Source organism: Oncorhynchus kisutch, linkage group LG21 (genome assembly GCF_002021735.2).
Source record: "Oncorhynchus kisutch isolate 150728-3 linkage group LG21, Okis_V2, whole genome shotgun sequence".
NCBI classification, from domain to species: Eukaryota; Metazoa; Chordata; class Actinopteri; order Salmoniformes; family Salmonidae; genus Oncorhynchus; species Oncorhynchus kisutch.
In genome coordinates, this window is record NC_034194.2 from 20,288,954 (window position 1) to 20,313,898 (window position 24,945).

At 44.0% G+C, this 24,945-nt stretch overlaps 3 protein-coding genes across 4 annotated transcripts in view; 2 read left to right on the top strand and 1 right to left on the bottom strand.

Moving 5' to 3' along the window:
* Positions 1–1,283, top strand: part of mpv17 (mitochondrial inner membrane protein MPV17) — a 29,570-nt gene extending 28,287 nt beyond the window's left edge. The window contains exons 6-8 of one of the 2 annotated variants that reach the window (XM_020454707.2): positions 529–561; positions 651–703; positions 833–1,283. In XM_020454707.2, the coding sequence (XP_020310296.1) occupies positions 529–561; positions 651–703; positions 833–902 (156 nt within the window). In that variant the 3' untranslated portion in view covers positions 903–1,283. The remainder of the gene's footprint in view (positions 1–528; positions 562–650; positions 704–832) is intronic. The other variant, XM_031800903.1, reaches the window with a different exon arrangement.
* Positions 1,284–4,444: 3,161 nt separating this feature from the next.
* LOC109866149 (UI) lies at positions 4,445–9,167 on the top strand. The gene is made up of 2 exons (XM_031800904.1): positions 4,445–5,054; positions 5,524–9,167. Exon 2 carries the CDS (start codon positions 5,553–5,555, stop codon positions 6,048–6,050), a length of 498 nt encoding a protein of 165 aa, XP_031656764.1. The 5' UTR covers positions 4,445–5,054; positions 5,524–5,552; the 3' UTR covers positions 6,051–9,167.
* Positions 9,168–11,345: 2,178 nt separating this feature from the next.
* Positions 11,346–24,759, bottom strand: LOC109866205 (tripartite motif-containing protein 54). The gene is given in 11 exon segments (XM_031800158.1): positions 11,346–11,461; positions 11,652–11,778; positions 12,152–12,172; positions 14,622–14,719; positions 14,722–14,797; positions 15,861–15,956; positions 20,940–21,003; positions 21,005–21,038; positions 21,041–21,108; positions 21,309–21,364; positions 24,640–24,759. Coding segments are annotated over 11 exon segments (876 nt in total).
* Positions 24,760–24,945: the final 186 nt, after the last annotated feature.

The window sequence follows — 24,945 nt, forward strand, 5'->3', positions numbered from 1 at the left end:
CAAAGGGGAAGGATTTTGGTAACGCCACCGTGTGTCTCTGATGTTGTAGTACTGCTGTGTTTTCACCCCAGGTGGCCGGTGCCTTTTTTTCTAGTAATTAGGAACTGTTACGCCAAAGACAACATTTCTGGGAACATTGGATTATTTTACACACCTAGTCTTTCCCAATAAAGACATTTTTGACCTTTAGGGAGATGGGCCAGGCTTAGTAGGGTCCTGGCTGTTCCAGATGGCTGGTTGTTTTATATGCCATGTGATGTGAGGGAGCAAGACACTGACCCACAGTTGTTAACTTGAGACTATGGTGTTGAGCTGTCAGCTGTCACTGTGACTGGCCCAGATGGGGGCCAACACATACTGTAACCCCTCACAGCTTGACTGATAGCCCCTACCTACCTGGTCAGGGTTAGAGGTCAACACAGGTGTGAACTGGAAGAAGGCATCCGGGTGAGGGTCAGTTTTATTAGAAATACACAATCATTCTAAGCTCTAACGTAAAGGTCTCTGTGTCTATCTTATTCTCTGCAGGACTACACAGATGCCTTGATCTCAAATTACTATGTAAGTTATCCCTGTGAAAGGCTTAAAATATTATTTACGGTATGAACCACTCTGTAATGTTTCATTGAATGTGTTCCGCTCTTTTTCAGCTATGGCCTGCAGTCCAGATTGCAAACTTCTATTTTATCCCACTGCACCATCGGTGAGCACCTGGGATGGTTTAGTGACATGAATGTAGTCCATATACATTTTATTTCCACATTGATCTATTCAATGGCATTGATATATTTATTCAGCTGTGACGTGTCAGTATTGAACTCTTGTCTTGCAGATTGGCTGTGGTCCAGATTGTAGCTATCGGCTGGAATTCCTACTTGTCCTGGAAAGCCAATAAGATGTGATGGATATTTCAGGACCCGCCCTACCTCACACATATAGGACTATCAATGAGACTTTTACACCTGCAAATAGTGTGATACACTGAATCCAGAAAGCTGTGAATCGCACACTTAAGTTAGCGGTCAGGAAAAAAATTGTTAACAAACACTATGAAATATTCAAACTTTAAAAAGAAGAAATTAAGAAACTTGAAACTCAAACTTTTGCATAGTGAAAGATTTTTGTGAAAGTTTGTCACATCTACAAGACTGGTCAAAAGTTTGGACACACCTACTCATTCAAGGGTTTTTCTTTATTTGTACTATTTTCTACATTGTAGAATAATATGAAATATGACATATGGAATCATCTAGTAACCAAAAAAGTGTTTAACAAAAAACAAAGTATCAAATCTAAATATATTTGAGATTCTTTAAATAGCCACCCTTTGTCATGATGACAGCTTTGCACACTCTTGGCATTCTCTCAACCAGCTTCATGAGGTAGTCCTTAATGCGTTTGAGCTTGTTTTGACCAGGTAGGGGGGTATTCAGAAAGTCCATATTATGGCAAGAACAGCTCAAATAAGCAAAGAGAAATGACAGTCCATCATTATTTTAAGACATGAAGGTCAGTCAATACGGAAAATGTCAAGAACTTTGAAAGTATCTTCAAGTGCAGTCGCAAAAACCATCAAGCGCTATGATGAAACTGGCTCTCATGAGGACAGCAGCAAGAAAGGAAGACCCAGAGTTACCTCTGCTGCAGAAGATAAGTTCATTAGATTTACCAGCCTCAGAAATTGCAGCCCAAATAAATGCTTCACCGTTCAAGTAACAGACACATCTCAACATCAACTTTTCAGAGGAGACTATGTGAATCAGGTCTTCGTGGTCAAATTGCTGCAAAGAAATGACTACTAAAGGACACCAATAAGAAGATGCGACTTGCTTGAGCCAAGAAACACGAGCAATGGACATTAGACCGGTGGAAATGTGTCCTTTGGTCTGGAGTCCAAATTTGAGATGTTTGGTTCAAACAGGTGTGGGTGAACGGGTGATAGGATGATCTCTGCATGTGTATTTCCCACTGTAAAGCATAGAGGTGGTGGTGTTATGGTGTGGGAGTGCTTTGCTGGTGACACGGTCTGTGATTTATTTAGAATTCAAGGCACACTTGACCAGCATGGCTACCACAGCATTCTGCAGCGATACGCCATCCCATCTGGTTTGCACTTAGTGGGACTATCATTTGTTTATCAACAGCATAATGACCCAACACACCTCCAGGCTGTGTAAGGGCTATTTTTTACCAAGAATGAGAGCGATGGAGTGCTGCATCAGATGAGCTGGCCTCCACAATCCCCCAACCTCAACCAAATTGAGATGGTTTGTGATGAGTCGGACCGCAAAGTGAAGGAAAAGCAGCCAACAAGTGCTCAGCATATGTCGGAACTCCTTCAAGACTGTTGGAATCGCATTCCAGGTGAAGCTGGTTGAGAGAATGCAAGAGTGTGCAAAGCTGTCATCATGGCAAAGGGTGGCTATTTGAAGAATCTGAAATATAAAATTAATTCTGATTTGTTTAACACTTTTTTGGTTACTTCATGATTCTATATGTGTTATTTCATAGTTTTGATGTTTTCACTATTATTCTACAGTATAGAAAATAGTAAAATAAAGAAAAAGGTAGCGTATATAGCGTATATAAAGTTACTATTAATGCTAGGAAAAGTTTATAGTCAGGCAGACTGTAGTTGACATATATACTGAACAAAAATATAAACGCAATATGTAAAGTGTTGGTCCCATGTTTCATGAGCTGAAATAAAAGATCCCAGATATTTTCCATATGCACAAAAAGTTTATTTCTCTCAAATATTTTTGTGCACAGATTAGTTTACATCCCTGTTATTTCTCCTTTGCCGAGATAATCCATTCACCTGACAGGTGTGGCATATCAATAAGCTGAATAAACAGCATGATCATTACACAGGTGTACCTTGTGCTAGGGACAATAAAAGAGCACTCTAAAATGTGCAGTTTTGTTACACAACACAATGCTACAGATGTCTCGAGGTTTGAGGGAGCGTGCAATGGCATGCTGACTACAGGGATGTCCACCAGAGCTGTTGCCAGATAATTGAATGTACATTTCTCTACCATACGCTGCCTCCAACGTTGTTTTAGAGAATTTGGCAGTACGTTCAACCTGCCTCAACCGCAGACCACGGCGTTATGTGGTCGAGCTGATTTCTGGTGTCAACATTGTGAACGGAGTGCCCCATGGTGGCGGTGGGGTTCTGGTATGGGTATTCATAAGCTACGGACAAAGAACACAATTGCATTTTATCGATGGGAATTTGAATGGACAGAGATACTGTGACGAGTTCCTGAGGCCCATTGTTGTCATTCATCCGATCCATCACCTCATGTTTCAGCATGATAATGCACAGCCCCATTTTACAAGGATATGTACACAAATCCTGGAAGCTGGTAATGTCCCAGTTCTTCCATGGCCTTCTTCCTCACCAGACATGTCACCCGTTGAGCATGTTTGGGATGCTCTGGATTGGCGTGTATGTTTCCAGTTCCCGCCAATATCCAGGAACTTCGCACAGCCATTAAAGAGGAGGGGCACAACATTCCACAGGCCACAATCAACAGGCCGATATGCAAATCCATGAGGCAAATAAATGGTGGTCACACCAGATACTGACTGGTTTTCTGATGCACGCCCCTACCTTGTTTTTTAAGGTATCTGTGACCAACTGATGCATATCTTTAGTCCCAGTCGTGAAATCCATAGAATAGGACCTATTGAATTTATTTCAATTGACTGATTTCCTTATATGAACTGTAACTCAGTAAAATCTTCAAAATTGTTGCATGTTGCATTTATATTTTTGTTCAGTGACTTACTCTGCTGTTAAACAGTAGCTTACTTGATTTCTGTGTTCTCATTTCAATGTATGACATTACCAGCAGTATTAAACATACAATGTTAAAATGTTGTATTAAGCTTAAATTGTATACACTATACTTTTAAAATGTACAAGGAATTGTAATATTAAAGCCATATCTGCCTGTTCTTTAATATCTAATTATTTATTTAACTTCTGTTTAAAAGGTGACATGATGAGTGGCTTTTACCCCAACTTTGTACCATTGTTGAATATGCCACACTTCTCCAAGCGAAAAAAAACCCCAGACAAATCCATTAGTCTGGCTATTTCTGAAAAGAGGAATCTTTTCTATAACGAACTAAATGTGGCTTTAAATTCGTTTTCACTGCATTAATAGGCCTACAGTCATATTAAATGAAGCCTGTACAGCTCTCGGATTGTATCAGCTAAATATGAAATATTCCTCTATTTTGTGTAGTTTTCATTTAGAATGAACTTGCATCACGGGCATAAACCTTTTCAGTACCATGGACAGTTCTCTCTGCGCCCTCAGCACGTTTCCCTGCTGTGCACTTCTGCTCTGCCTCGCTTAGATGTTTAACCATGCATAAAGGCATCACGACAACAGTTCATCATTTCTAGACTAGTTTATTCAGAGTCCAGATTCATGGTACATGGAGCAGCTTTATACTTTGACGAATCACTTTGTTATAACTTCCACAATTGGTTGTTTTTAATAAGTAAATGTGTTTTGCGGTGCGTTCTGTTATTTTAGTTTCACTGGAGGCGTACCAACACCGTGTGAAACAAGAACTGGTTTTGCCTTGCGGACTTAATTAGGGATAATGTGACAGGTTGAGGTAGGCTAACTTAAGAATTGTATGGTAAAATAGAATATCAGATCGACAAACTGTCCTGAAAAAAAATTGTCTAATGTTTGCGCTCACTGCTGTTAGACGCTCAGGATAAGAGCGTCTGCTAAATGACTCAAATGGAAACATTTGAAATGTTATTGAGCAGACCTTGGCTTGCAGCATAATAAGCTGTCCCTCAAAACACTTGCCTTTACTTCAAACGGAGTCGCCTCATTTACAAGCAGTTTATGCACTTGCACTGACGTCAATGGAACGATGTTGGATGTATATATAACCCTTAAGAAAGAGGCGTTATTCTCCAATCGACATTTAGCGGGACTTTTCAGGCCGGGGTCTCAATTGACACTTTTCTAGCCGGTGTGCAACTTTTTCAGCATTAAGGAGACAAAGTACCGGTAAGTGGTTTATTTAGCTTTCTTTTGTTTCACCTTTTTAGTTTGAGGTGCTGAGAGTTCTGGTGCAGAATTGAGAATATCAAGTACACACAGCAATTCGTTGGTCATTTTTGTATCATAAAAACAATGTATGTTTATTTTACTTATTTACAAAGCTGAAGAAGCACGTGCATGCTTGTTTCAGTCACTCAACGATGTATGTATCCATTGTGTGACAATTAACCACGCCTATAAATAGCCTACTCACATGCATATGTTTATACTGTAAAGAGAAACATATTATTTTGATACGTTTGTTGTTTATTACTGTTTATGTTACGATTGCCTTTAGACAAATTTTTGTAAAAAATGTGATAGCCTATTTGTTTTTGCTTTGAACACAATTGTTAAATACGTGCAATTTAAAGTTTGAGTCTACTTTGAGTTCCAGTGCTTTTTGCTAATATTTGTACACCTCTCTCCGTAACAGGGCACCGTTTTGTCCGTCTGTCCAGCACTATGAAGCCTGTTCCCCTGATCCTGCTTCTTGCCACTGTTCTCCTCAGCTCTCACATCCCCCCCAGTGTCTGTCGACCACGGGACCTGGCAATGTTCGACGGCCACGGCTACAAGAGTCAGCTGGACGAGGTGTTGCTGAAGGCTGGTGATAACGCCATTTCCTACCTTATAGGAGAAAAGATACTGAGGTATTTGCAAAGAAATCCCCGGTTGCAGGCAGGTCTCCCGCCACAGTTTCCCTTTGAGGTGACGCCCCTGGGCTCGAGGGGTCTTGGTCACCTGGCGCGCAGTTTGCCGCCCTTGGAGGAGCAACGCGCGCCTGAGGAGGGCAACAGCCTGGAAGAGTTCGTGGAGCTGACCAAGAGAAACGACGACCCCACGATCTCCATCGACCTCACTTTCCACCTTCTGAGAAATATGATCGAAATGGCGAGGATCGAGAGCCAGAAGGAGCAAGCGGAGTTAAACCGCAAGTATCTGGATGAAGTTGGAAAGTGATACAGCAAGTGTCGTCAACAAGTGAGAAAAAATCAAGATAAAACATCTCACAGAAAACAGCAAAGCCCCTGGCACTCTCAGACCCACGAAATAGTTTAGATTTTGATTTAACCGTTGGTTTCTCTGCCATTCTTCATCATAAGATGCATAAAAATAACTTCCCCACCTGTCCAAAAAGCCTTTCAAAATCAACGGGCAATAAATTATTGACTGCCAAGAAGACCCCATCTACAATGGAATCATAGTGAGGCGCCTTGACAACTATTCCCTAACATATGGCATAGTGTGAATACTCCGGATCTCACACCTCTATAGTGTATTCTCACCTTTGGATGTCCGGAGCATTGTAGTTGGCCTACAACAATAATATTGCCAGACACAAATTGAGTTACAAGTTGCCCTCATGTGGAATAAGTGCAACATGTTTTGTTAGTCGTAGTCTAAATGGTTGGTACTAGGTAAATAACAAAGGCAGGTAGGCTAGTCATTGTTGCGATAGGCCTTTTATAACACATTGGAGAAAAATAATGTTGTGCAAATTGATATTGGCTACCCATATGTGATCTTTCAATGGTTAGTTGTGTGACTCATTTTGTTGCTCACTTTAAGGGACAAGGCTCAGTCAATATAGATACATTGTGTCCTTTTCCTGAGATGTATTTTTGTTCAACAACTGAAAAAGATTGAACTAGGGCCTTATCACCGGCATAGATTAAAACAAATCAGGTAAAGCACTCGTGTAATATTGTCATTTCATTACTGTTTTGCTGTATGCCAATTGTTTAATTTATAGTGATTATCCATTTGCCCTTGGTTTGTTAGCTCACTTGGCAGGCAGCCATCCAGCCAGCAGAAGAAGCCTTTTCACATTGTTTCAGGTATGGGGTCTGGCATTGCCCGTAGGTTTCTGTGATACAACTAATCTCCAATCTAATCTGAGACAAAGTGAACATATCCTACACTTAACGCCACTTCCACTCTCCTTATTATCTTTCCATCCAAGCAAGTACACTATCCTCTGTACTGTACCTAGCATGCTTACCTTAAACTAAGAAAAACATTTAATGGTTAATTTTATGTTGACTGTTTTGTCAAAGCCCCAATCATGGACATATCATATGATCACATGGTTTATCAGTAAAGAAAAGCTTTTTTGTCGTTTATATTTTTTTTATAAAAAAAAAGTTCTGAAAATATGTCCATTGAGTTTGTCATAGTCTCGTACAGTAGTGAATGTAATAAAGGAAACTATTCTGCTGACTTGTCTACCAAAATAATTTATTCCTACATCTGTAAACAGATGCTGCTGAATATCTTATTGCCTATTGAAATATAAATAAACTCCTTGCAGATTTACTTAAACTCTGGCTAAACACTCATTGCAAAACCCCTATGGCCAAATATCTAACCTCCATGGCCAAACAATCATTGCAGTTATTGCCTTTAACTCTCATTAAATGTAACTTTACAGCAGTTGCCCGTCTTCTTTTTAAAAGAATAACATGTGGAAGCTTAGAGAATGGTGTAATGGTTGGTGAGAGTCTCTGTGAATTTGTGAGAACTCATCAAAATGCCCCCCAAGCCTGGTGTTTCTATGACTCAGACTGTCAGTATGGTGGTGGACCTACTGCCTTGTTCCTCACTGTGTTAACACCATAGCGATGCATTCAATGATTAATTCTGTGGTTAACACCACCTCCAATCCCACTGGAGATGAAAGCAGCAGCTGTAGCTCAAGGTCAGGGTTGGTAACACAAACATTTGCTAAAAAAGGAGAGAGGGGATATCATAATGAGATTTTCTTTTTGTATACAATTTTGTAAGCTGAAGCTAAAAATGTGCATATGCTATACAGTCAGATCATTTAGTTTTGTCTTACACTTTCATGAGTAGTCTTTCAGCTGCTTCGGTCTCTACAATATTAGTCATACTTGTGGAACTCGTCAAAGTTAAGGTTGTTGTAAGATGAAGAGGAAGAGGAAGTCAAAATGTCCTGTTTCACACATGTACAAGTGTGTAACCTGTACAAGTGTGTGGTGTGTGAATTATATATTATATATTTTTGTTGTTGTTGCATATCCCACTCCCCCTGAGAACCTGAGAGAGTGGGGTCACGGCCAGAGATCAGCCATTATTGACGGCGACCCTGGCGCAATTAGGGTTGTGTCTTGCTCAATGGCAGATAGACAGATTTCACCTAGTCGACTCAGACATTCGAACATGCAGCCTTTCGGTTAAAGCACTAGTAGGAGTGTGAGGTGAGATAAAAACACGACACAACAATGTATTCTTCCTACTTCACAACATGCGCAATTCAAACCAACAGTGGTATACATTTAATTTGATTATTCTTAGTTTATCATATTTATACACAGGTTTTTGTACATACAGTATATCTGGTGGGTGGCAAGGGAGGCCTTCAACTGTGTGATGTTGAGCTTTATGCTCTGTTCCGAAATGTTACATTTGCCCGTGTAGTCTTCAGCTATGTCTGCTACAGATCTCGGAGGCCAAAAATCATAATATGAGCAAGACAATGGTTTCCCCTTAGATTCCATGAGAAACCCCACTTAACACCCACTATTGGTTTTTAAACCTATCCACGATTGTGCACCCCAACACGTCAGACATGCTTTTAAATTATGTACCCAGTGGGTCCCTCAGGTCCTCTGGCACTGGTGTTTTAACTATTCTAGGACCAATAGGAATGGAGAGACAGACTTTAGATATTATGCCCCCAGCCTCTGGAATAGCCTGCCAGAAAACCTGAGGGGGGCCGAAACTGTGGGCATATTTAAAAGAGATCTTAAAACATATTTGTAGCTTTGTATTTCCTTAGGGTGCTTTCTAGTAGTTCAGTTTGTCATTCTTTAGTTTTTTATATTATGTTTGTTGTGTAGTAAATATTTCAGCTTGTATTTTCATTGTTTTTTTATTCGTTTTTTCCTGTAAAGCATATTGCGTTGTATTCCATGTCTGAAATGTGCTGTATAAATAAAGCTTGATTTGATTTGATTCATGTACATGTCACGGACCATGGAATTGGCCATTCTGTTCTGTCTTATCCTTCTTGTAGTGTGAAGAGTTAATGTTGGAACAGCTTGTTGCCAGAAAACGGCATGCGTCAAACTCTGATACATGTCTGACGGCCTCGAGTGATCTGTCTCCATTCATAGTCAGAAACTCTCACTGTGGTCTTCTCACACGCACCCCCCCCCCCCCACACACACACACACACACACACAGACATCTTCATCATCCCACCAGAATTCTTGATCAATTACTCCCTGTCCCGGCTCCTTTTCTCCCCTTGTGTGTGTCCCCTCACTTTCCTCTCCCTTACTACTTTCTCTCTCTTCCTTCAATCAATGAGAGGTCGACAGCCCCAGTGACAAGGTCAGCTCCTGTGAGGACTCAGGGTCAGGTCCATATATCTACAACAACCTAAAAACACCCATCACCAGCAAGGTGGTGAAGTAGTTATTTCTAACTATGTATTATAAGTAATGATCCAACTCATCCAACTCATCCCAAACCACCTCAAATGGGTTGAGGTTGGGTGATTGTGGAGGCCAGGTTATCTGATGCAGCACTCCATCACTCTCTTCTTGGTCAAATAGCCCTACACAGCCTGGAGGTGTGTTGCGTCATTGTCCTGTTGAAAAACAAATGATTGTCTCACTAAGCGCAAACCAGATGGGATGGCGTATAATTGCAGAATTATATAGTTGCCATGCTGGTTAAGTGTGCCTTGAATTCTAAATAAATCACTGACAGTGTCACCAGCAAAGCACCCCCACAACATCCCATCTCCTCCATGCTTCACGGTAGGAACCACACATGCGGAGATCATCCATTCACCTACTCTGCGTCTCACAAAGACACAGCGGTTGGAACCAAAAATAAAAAATTTGAACTCATCAGAACAAAGGACAGATTTCCACCGTCTAATGTCCATTACTTGTGTTTCTTGGCGCCCAAGCAAGTCTCTTCTTATTATTGGTGTCCTTTAGTAGTAGTCGTTTCTTTGCAGCAATTCGACCATGAAGGCCTGATGTTGATGTTGAGATGTGTCTGTTACTTGAACTCTGTGAAGCATTTATTTGGGCTGCAATTTCTGAGGCTGGTCACTCTAATGAACTTATCCTCTGCAGCAGAGGTAACTCTGGGTCTTCCTTCCTTGTGGCGGTCCTCATGAGAGCCAGTTTCATCATAGGGCTTGATGTTTTTGCGACTGCACTTAAAAAAACTTTCAAAGTTCTTGAAATGTTCCATGTTGACTGACCTTCATGTCTTAAAGTAATAATGGACTGTCGTTTCTCTTTGCTTTTTTGAGCTGTTCTTGCCATAATATGGACTTGGTTTTTTACCAAATAGGGCTATTTTCTGTATACCACCTCTACCTTGTTACAACTGATTGGCTCAAACGCATTAAGAAGGAAAGAAATTCCAGAAATGAACTTTTATCATGGCACACCTGTTATTAATTGAAATGCATTCCAGGTGACTACCTCATGAAGCTGGTTCAGAGAATGCCAAGAGTGTGGAAAGCTGTCATCAAGGCAAAGGGTGGCTACTTTGAAAAGTCTCAAATATAAAACATACTTTGATTTGTTTAACACTTTTTTGTGTATTTCATAGTTTCGATGTCTTCTCTATTGTTCTACAATGTCGAAAATAGTTTTTTTTAAATAAATAAAAACTCTGGAATGAGTATGTGTATCCAAACGTTTGACTAGTACTGTATATTAAGCCAAAATCACAAGAATTGTCATAGTCAGTACAACAAGGTAAAGCCCAATCAACAGGCTACATCAAACTCTTCACTTGGGAGTTTCTGGATGAACCCATAATCATGTATAAACGACAGCCCAGTAAATAAACCCCAATCTCTCCCTGGACTATCTGATCGTGGTCATTCATGAAATGTGTGCTTCCAGTTCATTAATCTCTGGAATGTTACAGTGACGCTGTGAGGCTGAAGGGTACCCTGGTTTTAAGCAGCATCGTTATACCTTTTGTAGGTAGCTAGGGGAATATGGAATTGATTCATCACAGAGGAAAAATAATGCATTGTCTTTCCATTTGAAATGAGTGTGCTGTGAGGTAAACAAGACAAGTGATCCATATTCTGGACATGAAACACTTGATTTCAGCCTTTATGGCAAATTTTTTTACTAATGTCATAAGAAACTATATATAAAAGCCATTGGGTTTGTAGCCTAAGCGTTGTAAATGTGGGTACAGGAATAAATCAGAGGAGCAGCATACTATATGCTGGTTTGTCTTTTGATATTAACCTGAGGGATCCTTTTCAACTACTGGTATCTCCCATAGTCTACGTCCACCGTTGAAGTGATGCCAGGTCCTGGCCCCCTCATCCAGATCATAACCATCTTCTCTGTGAGAACCTGCGACCACATACAGCGCAGCACATTAAGACAGACCAACAAAAACAAGGGAATTGTTCTTGAACATGCGATTTCAGGGGTAATGTTTGGAGCTGACGTCACTTCCCTGAGGCTAGAGTCAAATATAGAGAAACGTTAATGGCCAAACTCTCCATATATGGTTGTATTGTACAGCTACCTGAGGCCCTACTTGTGTTGAAGTCAATGGTCCTTAGCATGTCTGCCACATCCTCTGTGTTGGTAACAAAATGGGCCATGCTCTCATAACCCGGCTCTGGACGCTCCATGTTGGACGCCTTGGCAGTGGCAGAGATCCTGACAAGGACACAGTGGGGAGGTCACAGCTCAGAGACAAACAAATAGGAGATGACGGACAGCGATGGATGGCAGCGTCCCCTGTCCCCCTGTGGCTGGTAGTGACGCAGGCTGGGTGGGTTTGCTCGATAACTCTACAAGTGGAGAGCTTCATTATAATGCATTAGCTATCAGCAGCCAGCAATCACACATTACTGCCAACCACACACATCTCCCATGCAGTTACTTTCAGTTTACAGTCATTGCAATTGGTGTGTTAGTTTATTTTAGTGCTTGTGTTAGTGAATGTAATGTAATTTGTGACTTTCCAGCTAAACACCCCATAAGAAGCAGAATGGAACACTATGCAGATGAAAAGAATAATTTTACTTTCTGTTTAAATATATCCTTGATGCTCTGTGGAGAAAATAAATGATCAATAGGCTATTGCGTTTAGTTTCAATTCCTGCACTTCAATTTCTGAGGTAAATTAGTGCTATATATACTCTAGAATAAGTTTTTTGAGTTTTATATCATTTTTATTCATTTACAATTCATTTAATTTCTATAGCCTCCTCTTCTCTCGATCTTCTGAATCACTCGCTCAGTTTGAGTCATTCATAAAACGTGCACCTGCCACCGTCCTGACACTCACGCTAGCGCTAACAGTGAGGGCCCTATTCAATCCGCATCGCGGAAGTTCAGATTTACAGCGTAATTTACATTTAAAGGCAACGTTTCCGCTATAGCGGAGACTGCATTCACAGTAAACCTACAAATGTCGGCTCAATCGGAAATTACTTTTACATTTCTATCGTGGAATCTGGATCACTCAGGTTTACAGAGTGAATAGAGCCCTAAACTGGTTGACAAAACAAAGTGCTTGCAAGTGTGGACGGTGAAGGAGTTGAATAAAGAGACACTTAAATTGCGAGCCTTCACTCAAACTGTAGCTTTTTATAAAGCAAGGGACCTGAGTGGAGGAAAGGAGTGTCGGATGAATGGCATAAATGGCACCATCTATCTCTCGCCTGGCGGGGGTTTAAACTACCTGTGATCTGCAGCAGGGGCACGTCATCCCACCTGGCTCTATTACAAGGACAATATTTATGGTCAGTAGGCCAGCGGTCAAAGGATGAGGCAGGTGTCCCCCGCAGGGGAGGTGTGTGTGTGTGTAGACCTATGTGTAGGTTTGTCACTAGTTGAGCAATGCCTGGGCCCTGGGGACTGGAACTCAGAGAATGCTTCTAGTGTATTGATGGAGAGAGGTGTCAATCACCTCCACAGGGTTACAGTGTGAGTTATCAGAGAATCACAGGACCAGAGTTTCTAGGGCTGCTTTGAAAAGCAGCGTCCCCGCCGATGAGGCTCCCCTGCTGGGCTTTCTGCTCATCACTCCTCTCCTGCTCAATACGGCGAAGCACTGCATGACACCCCATTGATCATCGAAGGTTTCTCTAAACCTGATTTAAAGGATGAAAGGATCCTTTACTGTGTCTTTGGGCATATCATTGAGCCTGGTCACAGCATGTACAGGATGTGAAGTAGACTGTTATTTGTTCAGGTCAGGGGTGAGAGCGGGGGGACTACAGTCTCTATGGTGTCTGTGACTCATCGTCACTGTTATTACTTTATGCCTTATCATGTCTCATGTGGATTGGGGCCAGCTCACAACTGACCCAGAGCCATTGATCAAACAATTGATCATATTACAGTTAGTTGTTGAGGGCCCACTGACTCATACACGTATGCTAGCTGTAGGGATACTGATCATAAGACAGTGAAACACCTGCAAGAACTCTGATCCTAGTGCAGTTTCCGAGGGGCTGAAACAGGAACGTTTTCTGCTCAAGAAGTTACATCTTAACATATACCGGTAGTTGTGCTGTAATGACCATCATTCCATTCCATTCAACGACATACTGGTACACACCCAGGTTCAGTTACTGAGGCCAGACCGTGCACCCAGGTTCAGTTACTGAGGCCAGACCGTGCACCCAGGTTCAGTTACTGAGGCCAGACCGTGCACCCAGGTCCAGTTACTGAGGCCAGACCGTGCACCCAGGTCCAGTTACTGAGGCCAGACCATGCACCCAGGTCCAGTTACTGAGGCCAGACCGTGCACCCAGGTTCAGTTACTGAGGCCAGTCCGTGCACCCAGGTTCAGTTACTGAGGCCAGACCGTGCACCCAGGTTCAGTTACTGAGGCCAGACCGTGCACCCAGGTTCAGTTACTGAGGCCAGTCCGTGCACCCAGGTTCAGTTACTGAGGCCAGATCGTGCACCCAGGTTCAGTTACTGAGGCCAGACCGTGAACCCAGGTTCAGTTACTGAGGCCAGACCGTGCACCCAGGTCCAGTTACTGAGGCCAGACCGTGCACCCAGGTTCAGTTACTGAGGCCAGACCGTGCAGCCAGGTTCAGTTACTGAGGCCAGACCGTGCACCCAGGTTCAGTTACTGAGGCCAGACCGTGCACCCAGGTCCAGTTACTGAGGCCAGACCGTGCACCCAGGTTCAGTTACTGAGGCCAGTCCGTGCACCCAGGTTCAGTTACTGAGGCCAGACCGTGCACCCAGGTCCAGTTACTGAGGCCAGACCGTGCACCCAGGTTCAGTTACTGAGGCCAGACCGTGCACCCAGGTTCAGTTACTGAGGCCAGACCGTGCACCCAGGTTCAGTTACTGAGGCCAAACCGTGCACCCAGGTTCAGTTACTGAGGCCAGACCGTGCACCCAGGTCCAGTTACTGAGGCCAGATCGTGCACCCAGGTTCAGTTACTGAGGCCACACCGTGCACCCAGGTTCAGTTACTGAGGCCACACCGTGCACCCAGGTTCAGGGCTCGTGTTCCATCCATAGTGCCTACCTGTAGGAACACGGCCATCTGTGGCTCCTCCATAGACTGGATGGCTGTCCCCACAAGCTTGCCCGCGCACTCCAGGTGGTCTCCGTGGCGACGTAGTCCAGCTTGTCATCCTGCTGGCAGCTGATCATCCCCACCAGCTCCTCCTTCCTCTCCTCCAGCTTCTGATGATGCCCGTTCTCTTGCACACAGACACCCATTCAACACTTTAGAATGACTTTTCATGAATAAGCCTTTAGAAATGCTTAATACAGACGCAATGTACAACAATTTCTACAACTTTACTGAGTTACAGTTCTTATAAGGAAATCAGTCAATTGAAATGAATTAATTAGGCCCTAATCTATGAATTTCACATGACTGGTAATACAGATATGCATCTGTTGGTCACTGATACCTTAAATAAAAGGTAGGGGCGTGGATCAGAACCAGTCAGTATCTGGTGTGACCACCATTTGCCTCATGCAGAGCGACATCTCCTTCACATGGAGTTGATCAGGCTGTTGATTGTGGCCTGTGGAATGTTGTCCCACACCTTTTCAATGGCTGTGCAAAGTTATTTCTTATAAAAATAACAACATATATTTAAATTTGAGCCTTTATTTAACTAGGCAAGTCTGGATATTGGCGGGAACTAGAACACGCTGTTATACAAGTCGATCCAGAGCATCCCAAACATTCTCAATGGGTGACATGCAGGCCATGGAAGAACTAAGACATTTTCATCTTTGTTTCAGAACATTTCTCTGGTGGACATTCCTGCAGTCAGCATGCCAACTGCACACGCCCACAAAACTTGAGACATCTGTGGCATTGTGTTGTGTGACAAAACTGCACATTTTAGAGTGGCCTTTCATTGTCCCTAGCACAAGGTGTACCTATGTAATGATCAGGCCGTTTAATCAGCTTCTTGATATGCCACACCTGTCAGGTGAATGGATTATTTTACCGAAGGAGAAATGCTCACTAACAATAAGCTTTAAGCTTATTAAATAAGCTTTTTGTGCATATGGAAAATGTCTGTGATCTTTTAATTCAGCTCATGAAACATGGGACCAACGCTATATTTTTGTTCAGTGTAGAAATAGTTCATAAATAATGTATTACTACTTATTCATGCTAGTTATTACAATATAACAGGTTCTTCACAGTGATGTGAGTAATGTGTGTTGTGACCCCACAGTGAGTGATTGTGACTTTGAGGTGAGAAGTGTGAGTGGTTGTAGTGAGTGACATTCTCACCTGGATGGTCCTGCATATCTCCTCCATCTTCGAGAGGAGGGCCTGGATACGGGTGTTCCCCGCCACCAAGATGGCGATGCTGTCGCTCAGCACCGTCTAGAGCCAATCACAACAGAGCATGATGGGTCAATGTCTGTACACACTACACCAGTGGCCATCAACCCTGGTCCTGGGTTAATACAGGATAAGAAGGCTTTTGTTCCAACCCTGCACTAACACATTAAGTCAGGGCTTCCCAACCCTCTCCTTGGCCCCCCCAGATGTTTCACATTTTAGTTTTAGCCCTAAACTGGCACACCGGATTCAATTACTCAAAGGCTTGATTATGAGTTGACTAATTGAATCCGGTGTGCCAGTTTAGGGCTAAAACTAAAATGTGAAACGTCTGGGAGGGCCCGAGTAGAGGGATGGGAAACCCTAACCTAATGTGGTAGTTCACATAACGATGATAGAGTGAAAAAGTGTTGTTTTTTAACAAAGCATAAAACATCTATGGTCCATTCGTACTGTTTTAGCTTATGTAAGTAGATACATATGTAAACCCTATGTATCATGTTTGTGTGGGTGGCGTTCCCCTTCAGTTTTACTTAATAGCCAGACACAATGTCCATCCTTAACAAGTGACCTTCAGTTGAGTCCCACCATATGGTGTCCACCATGCTGGTATGGTGGGACTCTCACTTTGATATTAGTCACTGTTCACCTGGATGCTGGAGAGGAGAGCTAGTTAGCGGGCAGCCAGCAGCGAGGGAGGAGCTGAGCCTGTGACTTGAGCTCAGAGGAGAATGACTCAAGTCCCACTGCTGTGGATGGATGAGTCACTCAGAGAGAGAGAGAGAGAGAGAGAGAGAGAGAGAGAGAGAGAGGGAGGGAGAGGGAGAGGGAGAGGGAGAGGGAGAGAGGGAGAGAGAGAGAGAGAGAGAGAGAGAGAGAGAGAGAGGGAGGGAGAGGGAGAGGGAGAGAGGGAGAGAGAGAGAGAGAACTATGGGAGCTAATGGTCAGGCATGTCCCTCTCTGCTTGGGCCCACAGTACACAGCATGGACAGAGGGGGAGGAGATCTAAGAGAGAGGGGAGTGAGATGACAAGTTTATAGTGAATGAGTTAGAGGGAGTAGAAATTATACGTTTGTTTTATTTTATTTTTTATTTCACCTTTATTTAACCAGGTAGGCTAGTTGAGAACACCTTTATTTAACCGGGTAGGCTAGTTGAGAACACCTTTATTTAACCAGGTAGGCTAGTTGAGAACACCTTTATTTAACCAGGTAGGCTAGTTGAGAACACCTTTATTTAACCAGGTAGGCTAGTTGAGAACACCTTTATTTAACCAGGTAGGCTAGTTGAGAACAAGTTCTCATTTACAACTGCGACCTGGCCAAGATAAAGCATAGCAGTGTGAGCAGACAACACAGAGTTACACATGGAGTAAACAATTAACAAGTCAATAACACAGTAGAAAACAAAGGGGGAGTCTATATACAATGTGTGCAAAAGGCATGAGGAGGTAGGCGAATAATTAAAATTTTGCAGATTAACACTGGAGTGATAAATGATCAGATGGTCATGTACAGGTAGAGATATTGGTGTGCAAAAGAGCAGAAAAGTAAATAAATAAAAACAGTATGGGGATGAGGTAGGTGAAAATGGGTGGGCTATTTACCAATAGACTATGTACAGCTGCAGCGATCGGTTAGCTGCTCAGATAGCTGATGTTTGAAGTTGGTGAGGGAGATAAAAGTCTCCAACTTCAGCGATTTTTGCAATTCGTTCCAGTCACAGGCAGCAGAGTACTGGAACGAAAGGCGGCCAAATGAGGTGTTGGCTTTAGGGATGATCAGTGAGATACACCTGCTGGAGCGCGTGCTACGGATGGGTGTTGCCATCGTGACCAGTGAACTGAGATAAGGCGGAGCTTTACCTAGCATGGACTTGTAGATGACCTGGAGCCAGTGGGTCTGGCGACGAATATGTAGCGAGGGCCAGCCGACTAGAGCATACAAGTCGCAGTGGTGGGTGGTATAAGGTGCTTTAGTGACAAAACAGATGGCACTGTGATAGACTGCATCCAGTTTGCTGAGTAGGGTGTTGGAAGCCATTTTGTAGATGACATCGCCGAAGTCGAGGATCGGTAGGATAGTCAGTTTTACTAGGGTAAGCTTGGCGGCGTGAGTGAAGGAGGCTTTGTTGCGGAATAGAAAGCTGACTCTTGATTTGATTTTCGATTGGAGATGTTTGATATGAGTCTGGAAGGAGAGTTTGCAGTCTAGCCAGACACCTAGGTAATTATAGATGTCCACATATTCCAGGTCGGAACCATCCAGGGTGTTGATGCTAGTCGGGCATGCGGGTGCAGGCAGCGATCGGTTGAAAAGCATGCATTTGGTTTTACTAGCGTTTAAGAGCAGTTGGAGGCCACGGAAGGAGTGTTGTATGGCATTGAAGCTTGTTTGGAGGTTAGATAGCACAGTGTCCAATGACGGGCCGAAAGTATATAGAATGGTGTCGTCTGCGTAGAGGTGGATCAGGGAATCGCCCGCAGCAAGAGCAACATCATTGATATATACAGAGAAAAGAGTCGGCCCGAGAATTGAACCCTGTGGCACCCCCATAGAGACTGCCAGAGGACCGGACAGCATGCCCTCCGATTTGACACACTGAACTCTGTCTGCAAAGTAATTGGTGAACCAGGCAAGGCAGTCATCCAAAAAACCGAGGCTACTGAGTCTGCCGATAAGAATATGGTGATTGACAGAATCGAAAGCCTTGGCAAGGTCGATGAAGACGGCTGCACAGTACTGTCTTTTATCGATGGCGGTTATGATATCGTTTAGTACCTTGAGTGTGGCTGAGGTGCACCCGTGACCGGCTCGGAAACCAGATTGCACAGCGGAGAAGGTTCGGTGGGATTCGAGATGGTCGGTGACCTGTTTGTTGACTTGGCTTTCGAAGACCTTAGATAGGCAGGGCAGGATGGATATGGGTCTGTAACAGTATGGGTCCAGGGTGTCTCCCCCTTTGAAGAGGGGGATGACTGCGGCAGCTTTCCAATCCTTGGGGATCTCAGACGATATGAAAGAGAGGTTGAACAGGCTGGTAATAGGGGTTGCGACAATGGTGGCGGATAGTTTCAGAAATAGAGGGTCCAGATTGTCAAGCCCAGCTGATTTGTACGGGTCCAGGTTTTGCAGCTCTTTCAGAACATCTGCTATCTGGATTTGGGTAAAGGAGAACCTGGAGAGGCTTGGGCGAGGAGCTGCGGGGGGGGGCGGAGCTGTTGGCCGAGGTTGGAGTAGCCAGGCGGAAGGCATGGCCAGCCGTTGAGAAATGCTTATTGAAGTTTTCGATAATCATGGATTTATCAGTGGTGACCGTGTTACCTAGCCTCAGTGCAGTGGGCAGCTGGGAGGAGGTGCTCTTGTTCTACATGGACTTCACAGTGTCCCAGAACTTTTTAGAGTTGGAGCTACAGGATGCAAACTTCTACCTGAAGAAGCTGGCCTTAGCTTTCCTGACTGACTGCGTGTATTGGTTCCGGACTTCCCTGAACAGTTGCATATCACGGGGACTATTCGATGCTATTGCAGTCCGCCACAGGATGTTTTTGTGCTGGTCGAGGGCAGTCAGGTCTAGGGTGAACCAAGGGCTGTATCTGTTCTTAGTTCTGCATTTTTTGAACGGAGCATGCTTATCTAAAATGGTGAGGAAGTTACTTTTAAAGAATGACCAGGCATCCTCAACTGACGGGATGAGGTCAATGTCCTTCCAGGATACCCGGGCCAGGTCGATTAGAAAGGCCTGCTCACAGAAGTGTTTTAGGGAGCGTTTGACAGTGATGAGGGGTGGTCGTTTGACTGCGGCTCCGTAGCGGATACAGGCAATGAGGCAGTGATCGCTGAGATCCTGGTTGAAGACAGCGGAGGTGTATTTGGAGGGCCAGTTGGTCAGGATGATGTCTATGAGGGTGCCTTTGTTTACAGAGTTAGGGTTGTACCTGGTGGGTTCCTTGATGATTTGTGTGAGATTGAGGGCATCTAGCTTAGATTGTAGGACTGGCGGGGTGTTAAGCATATCCCAGTTTAGGTCACCTAACAGAACAAACTCTGAAGCTAGATGGGGGGCGATCAATTCACAAATGGTGTCCAGGGCACAGCTGGGAGCTGAGGGGGGTCGGTAGCAGGCGGCAACAGTGAGAGACTTATTTCTGGAGAGAGTAATTTTCAAAATTAGTAGTTCGAACTGTTTGGGTATGGACCTGGAAAGTATGACATTACTTTGCAGGCTCTCTCTGCAATAGACTGCAACTCTATTGTAAGGACTAATGGCAGCAGGCCAGAGCACCGCTGTGTGTGTGTGTGTGTGTGTGTGTGTGTGTGTGTGTGTGTGTGTGTGTGTGTGTGTGTGTGTGTGTGTGTGTGTGTGTGTGTGTGTGTGTGTGTGTGTGTGTGTGTGTGTGTGTGTGTGAGTCCACATGAAGGACAGACACGAATGCTGCACACGACTCAGAGGTGTGATATACAACATTAACTGTTGTCGTGCCACCAGGCTGTGTTTGTGTGTGTGTGCGTGTGTGCGTGTGTGCGTGTGAGGTGAGATGAAACCCGACCCTCACAGTGTGAGAACCCCCGCAGGGCAGCTCCAACTCAATACATCTGTCTGCTGTCACTTCACTCAGCACTCAAAGACAAACTACACACACACAGGCAGATCACATACACACACTGGCTCTACACTTTAAATAACATTCAAATCTCTCTCTGGGGGACATGATGAACAGAGACAAAGTAAGTAAGCTGTTATATTGGATAATTACTTGTCATTGTAAGGACGATCTAACAGACAGGCGGGCAGACAGACTACCAGACAGGAAGACAGACTACCAGACAGGAAGACAGACTACCAGACAGGCGGGCAGACAGACTACCAGACAGGAAGACAGACTACCAGACAGGCGGGCAGACAGACTACCAGACAGGAAGACAGACTACCAGACAGGCGGGCAGACAGACTACCAGACAGGAAGACAGACAGCTTATAGAGATATTGAGTGAGATCACAACCTGACTCAGGGTGCTTCCTTACCTTCTGTCGCTTGTAGACGTTCTGCAAGGGGGCCACCTCACAGTCAATGTGCTGGCCAAACACTGCACCTAGAGCAGGTGGGCGTCTCACAGCTCAGGCGTAGATGGTGATTTTCTCCTCATCATGCTCCTCACACATCAGCTGCTCCACCTTGGTGGGGTTCAGGGGCCTGCAGGGACACAGAAGTAAAGGAACGACCTGTTATAGAGACACTCAATCACACACACACACACACACAAACACACACACACACACACACACACAAACACACACACACAAACACACACACACACACACACACACACACACACACACACACACACACACACACACACACACACACACACACACACACACACACACACACACACAACTGCCTCTGTCTTATGAGACTCATCACTTCTGTCCATGACTGAGGAAATATCCTTATGGGAACAGCACTTACAAGGAGTTAGGGGATTTCACCAACAGTTTACCTCATATGTAATTTACAGCTATTGACCACCATTCTCCAGGGGAGAAGTCCACTCTCCCCACGCTTTGTTTCACAGTCACTGGAACAGCTGATGATACACTAGCTTTGGTAATGTTTTATTTCTCTCCCTTGCTCTGCTGGGTTAAGGTGTTATAACATCAAATAACTGCAAGCCAATTTACAAAGTCGATAAAAGTCATTGTGGAATATAATTTGGAGTGTATCTAGATAGATTGTTCATATTGCTCAAATCTGTGTTACAGAAGTACTTTCCTTGATGTAATTATATTATATTTTATATTTATCGTGTCAAGTGACAAGGTATGAAAAAGCTGTGATAATGTACAGCGTTCTAAATTAAACAAAATATTGGAAAAGACTGCCACCCAGTGGCCATGTATACAAAGTGAGAATGTCTACTCAGAGATGGGTCCTATTTCTGTCGTTGAACAAAAAATATGCCACGTACTATAACGTTCAGCGATGGAATATATATGATGTAATAAACAACCTAGTTTGTTTACAGCCAAAAGGACCAACGGCTTTTAAATATGGCCGTAATGCGCTTTTACAACACCCAGTAGTAACAGATTACAGTACTGCTCTCTACTGGTAAACACACATTACTGCCCGATGGTATACTATTTCGAACCTCTCCAGATTCTTTACCTCACCCCCAGCACTTGAGATCACCTAGAAATGTTAGGCTATAGTATGTTTACCGGCATTAAAGTGTATACATTTTTATTTCTTTTTTTGTATGTAACCTAATGACTTTTTTATGTGTTTGAAGGCACAATAAGTTGCAAATGTGTCTTGAAAAACGGGGGGGGGGGCAGATTCTCACTCCCTCTTGCGAACCACATCAGTGGCTAAATTGAGCCTTGGGTCAAAGAGAAAGCCAGACTGAGCCGAATCCAGCACCTTACGGGTCCAAAGAGTGGTAGGATTAGGACAGAAAGTAGGATATAAGTGCTAACACTAACCCTAACCCTAGAATGGTAATACAATGCACCTACAGTAATTGCAACATTTCCCAAATATAAAATCTATGGTACTTAACCCCCAGATACATATGTCTGTAGCTGTGTCAATGCCACAAGAGGACACATGGTTTCATGTTTACCACTCCATCGAGGCAGGGATAAAGTGTGGTTGTTATAACACCAACATGAAGGACACTGCCAGGGACTGAGCTTTCCATATTCCTGGTATGTTGACGTGACGCAGCTTATGAACACACACAGAAGCTCTAGTGACACCATTAGAATGAAAACAGATGCCTAGGTCTGTTGCATGAACGGTGAATATTTTGGAAACAATATTTCATGGCGGAGTTCACGTAACACACACCTTGTGCTCATGGCTACTGTTGACATGGCTACTGTTGACATGCCAAGTCAACGGAGGTCAGCAGAAGTGTGGTTGTATGTATGATGTTGACATTTGGTGAGCATTCTGGTTCAGGTGGATGCTTGCAGAAGGCTGTCACGTACCCCTCACGCACGCACGCACGCACGCACGCACGCACGCACGCACGCACACACACACACACACACACACACACACACACACACACACACACACACACACACACACACACACACACACACACACACACACACACACACACACACACACACACACACACACACACCTCTGACCTGCTGGACTCTTCTTGTTTGTCCTGTCTTGGTCTGTAACAAGTACACCACTTTTCACCAGAGGAGGCTGGTGGGAGGAGCTATAGGAGGACATGCTCATTGTAATGGCTGGAATGTAATCAATGGAACAGAGTCAAATATGTGGTTTCCATATGTTTGTTGTGATATCGTTCCATTTATTCCTTTCCAGCCATTACAATGAGCCTGTCCTCCTATAGCTCCTCCCACCAGCCTCCTCTGCTTTCCTTTAATGGCCTCGGCCTGAGAGGCACACCTTGTTGCATCCTGTCCCCCAGGACGGAGGCAGCTGTTGGAGTCTCTCATATCTGAATGGCTCCTTCAGTTCGAACAGTCAACAGGACCAAAGATATACACTGAGTGTAAAAAAAAGATTGGTGCACCTTCCTAATATTGAGTTGCATCCCTTTTGCCCTCAGAGGAGCCTCAATTAATCGGGGCATGGACTCTACAAGGCGTTGAAAGCGTTCCACAGGGATGCTGACCCATGTTGACTCCATTGCTTCCCACAGTTGTATCAAGTTGGCTGGACGTCCTTTGGGCGGCGGACCATTCTTGATACACACAGGAAACTGTTGAGCGTGAAAAACCCAGCAGCTTTGCAGTTCTTGACAGACTCAAACCGGTGAGGGAGTGGGAATCTGAACATACTATTGCAGTAATGTCTGTTTTGGATATACACTGAGTGTACAAAACATTAGGACCACCTGCACTTTCCATGACATAGACTGACCAGATGAATCCAGTTGAAAGCTATAATGCCTTATTGTTGGCAGTTGTTAAGTCCACTTCCATTTCTAAGCCTTGAGACAATTGAGACATGGATTGTGTATTTGTGCCGTTCAGAGGGTGAATAGGCAAGAGAAAATATTTAAGTGCCTTTGAACGGGATATGGTAGTAGGTGCCAGGCGCACCGGTTTGAGTGTGTCAAGGACTACAACGCTGTTGTGGTTTTTGTGCTCAACAGTTTCCTGTGTGTATCAAGAATGGTCCAGTACCCAAAGTACATCCATTGAACTTGACACAACTGTGGGAAGCATTGGAGCCAAGATGGGCCAGCATCCCTGTGGAACATTTTCGACACCTTGTAGAGTCCATGCCCCGACGAATTGAGGGCAAAAGGGTATGAAACTCAATATTCGGAAGGTGTTCCTAATGTTTTGTACACTCAGTGTATAGTATGAGTCCCCCTTCATGGTCTTTGAGAGTAACTGATATGATTGTAACAAAGAATGGCACTCCAAGGTCCGTTTTATGCCATGATAAATAGAGATAATGTCCTGCTCTAACACTGTGATCCCTCTTAGAGCCAGAACACCTCACTGTGTATTTGTTCCTTTCACAAGTAACTATGGGTGTCATGGGCAGTCAAAGCTAAACACCACTACTCATAAGACATGTACTCTGCTCAGGACCTAGAAACCTTGGAATCATGGCTCCAAAATCACAGACGACTGCTGGACCACTGCTGGACCACTAATAGACCACTAATGGACCACACATGGCTTCAGCACAGCAAAAAAAAACGTCCTGCCCTCTTACCTGGAAGACGTCGTTGGCACATTTCCTGCAGAGGTTGTGTTGGCAGGGCAATATAACCACAGGCTTGATGAACATCTCCAGGCAGACGGGACAGATGAGCTGCTTCTCCAGGTTATCCATGGTGCTTGACTCCCCCAGCTGCACAGGTTTAGCCCAGCGCAAAGTTAATCCCAAACACTGGACTGTGTGAAGCTCTGAGTCCTTCTGAAGCTCTGACTCTGTGAAGCTCTCAAGAAGAAAGAACTGGGGATCTTCCTGTGCCTCTACTCTCGATCCTCTCTATCACTCTATCCCTCGATCTTGCTG

What these genes read in the sequence shown, in the direction of transcription:
- LOC109866149 (XM_031800904.1), top strand. Translation starts at nt 5,553, where the DNA reads ATGAAGCCTGTTCCCCTGATCCTGCTTCTTGCCACTGTTCTCCTCAGC.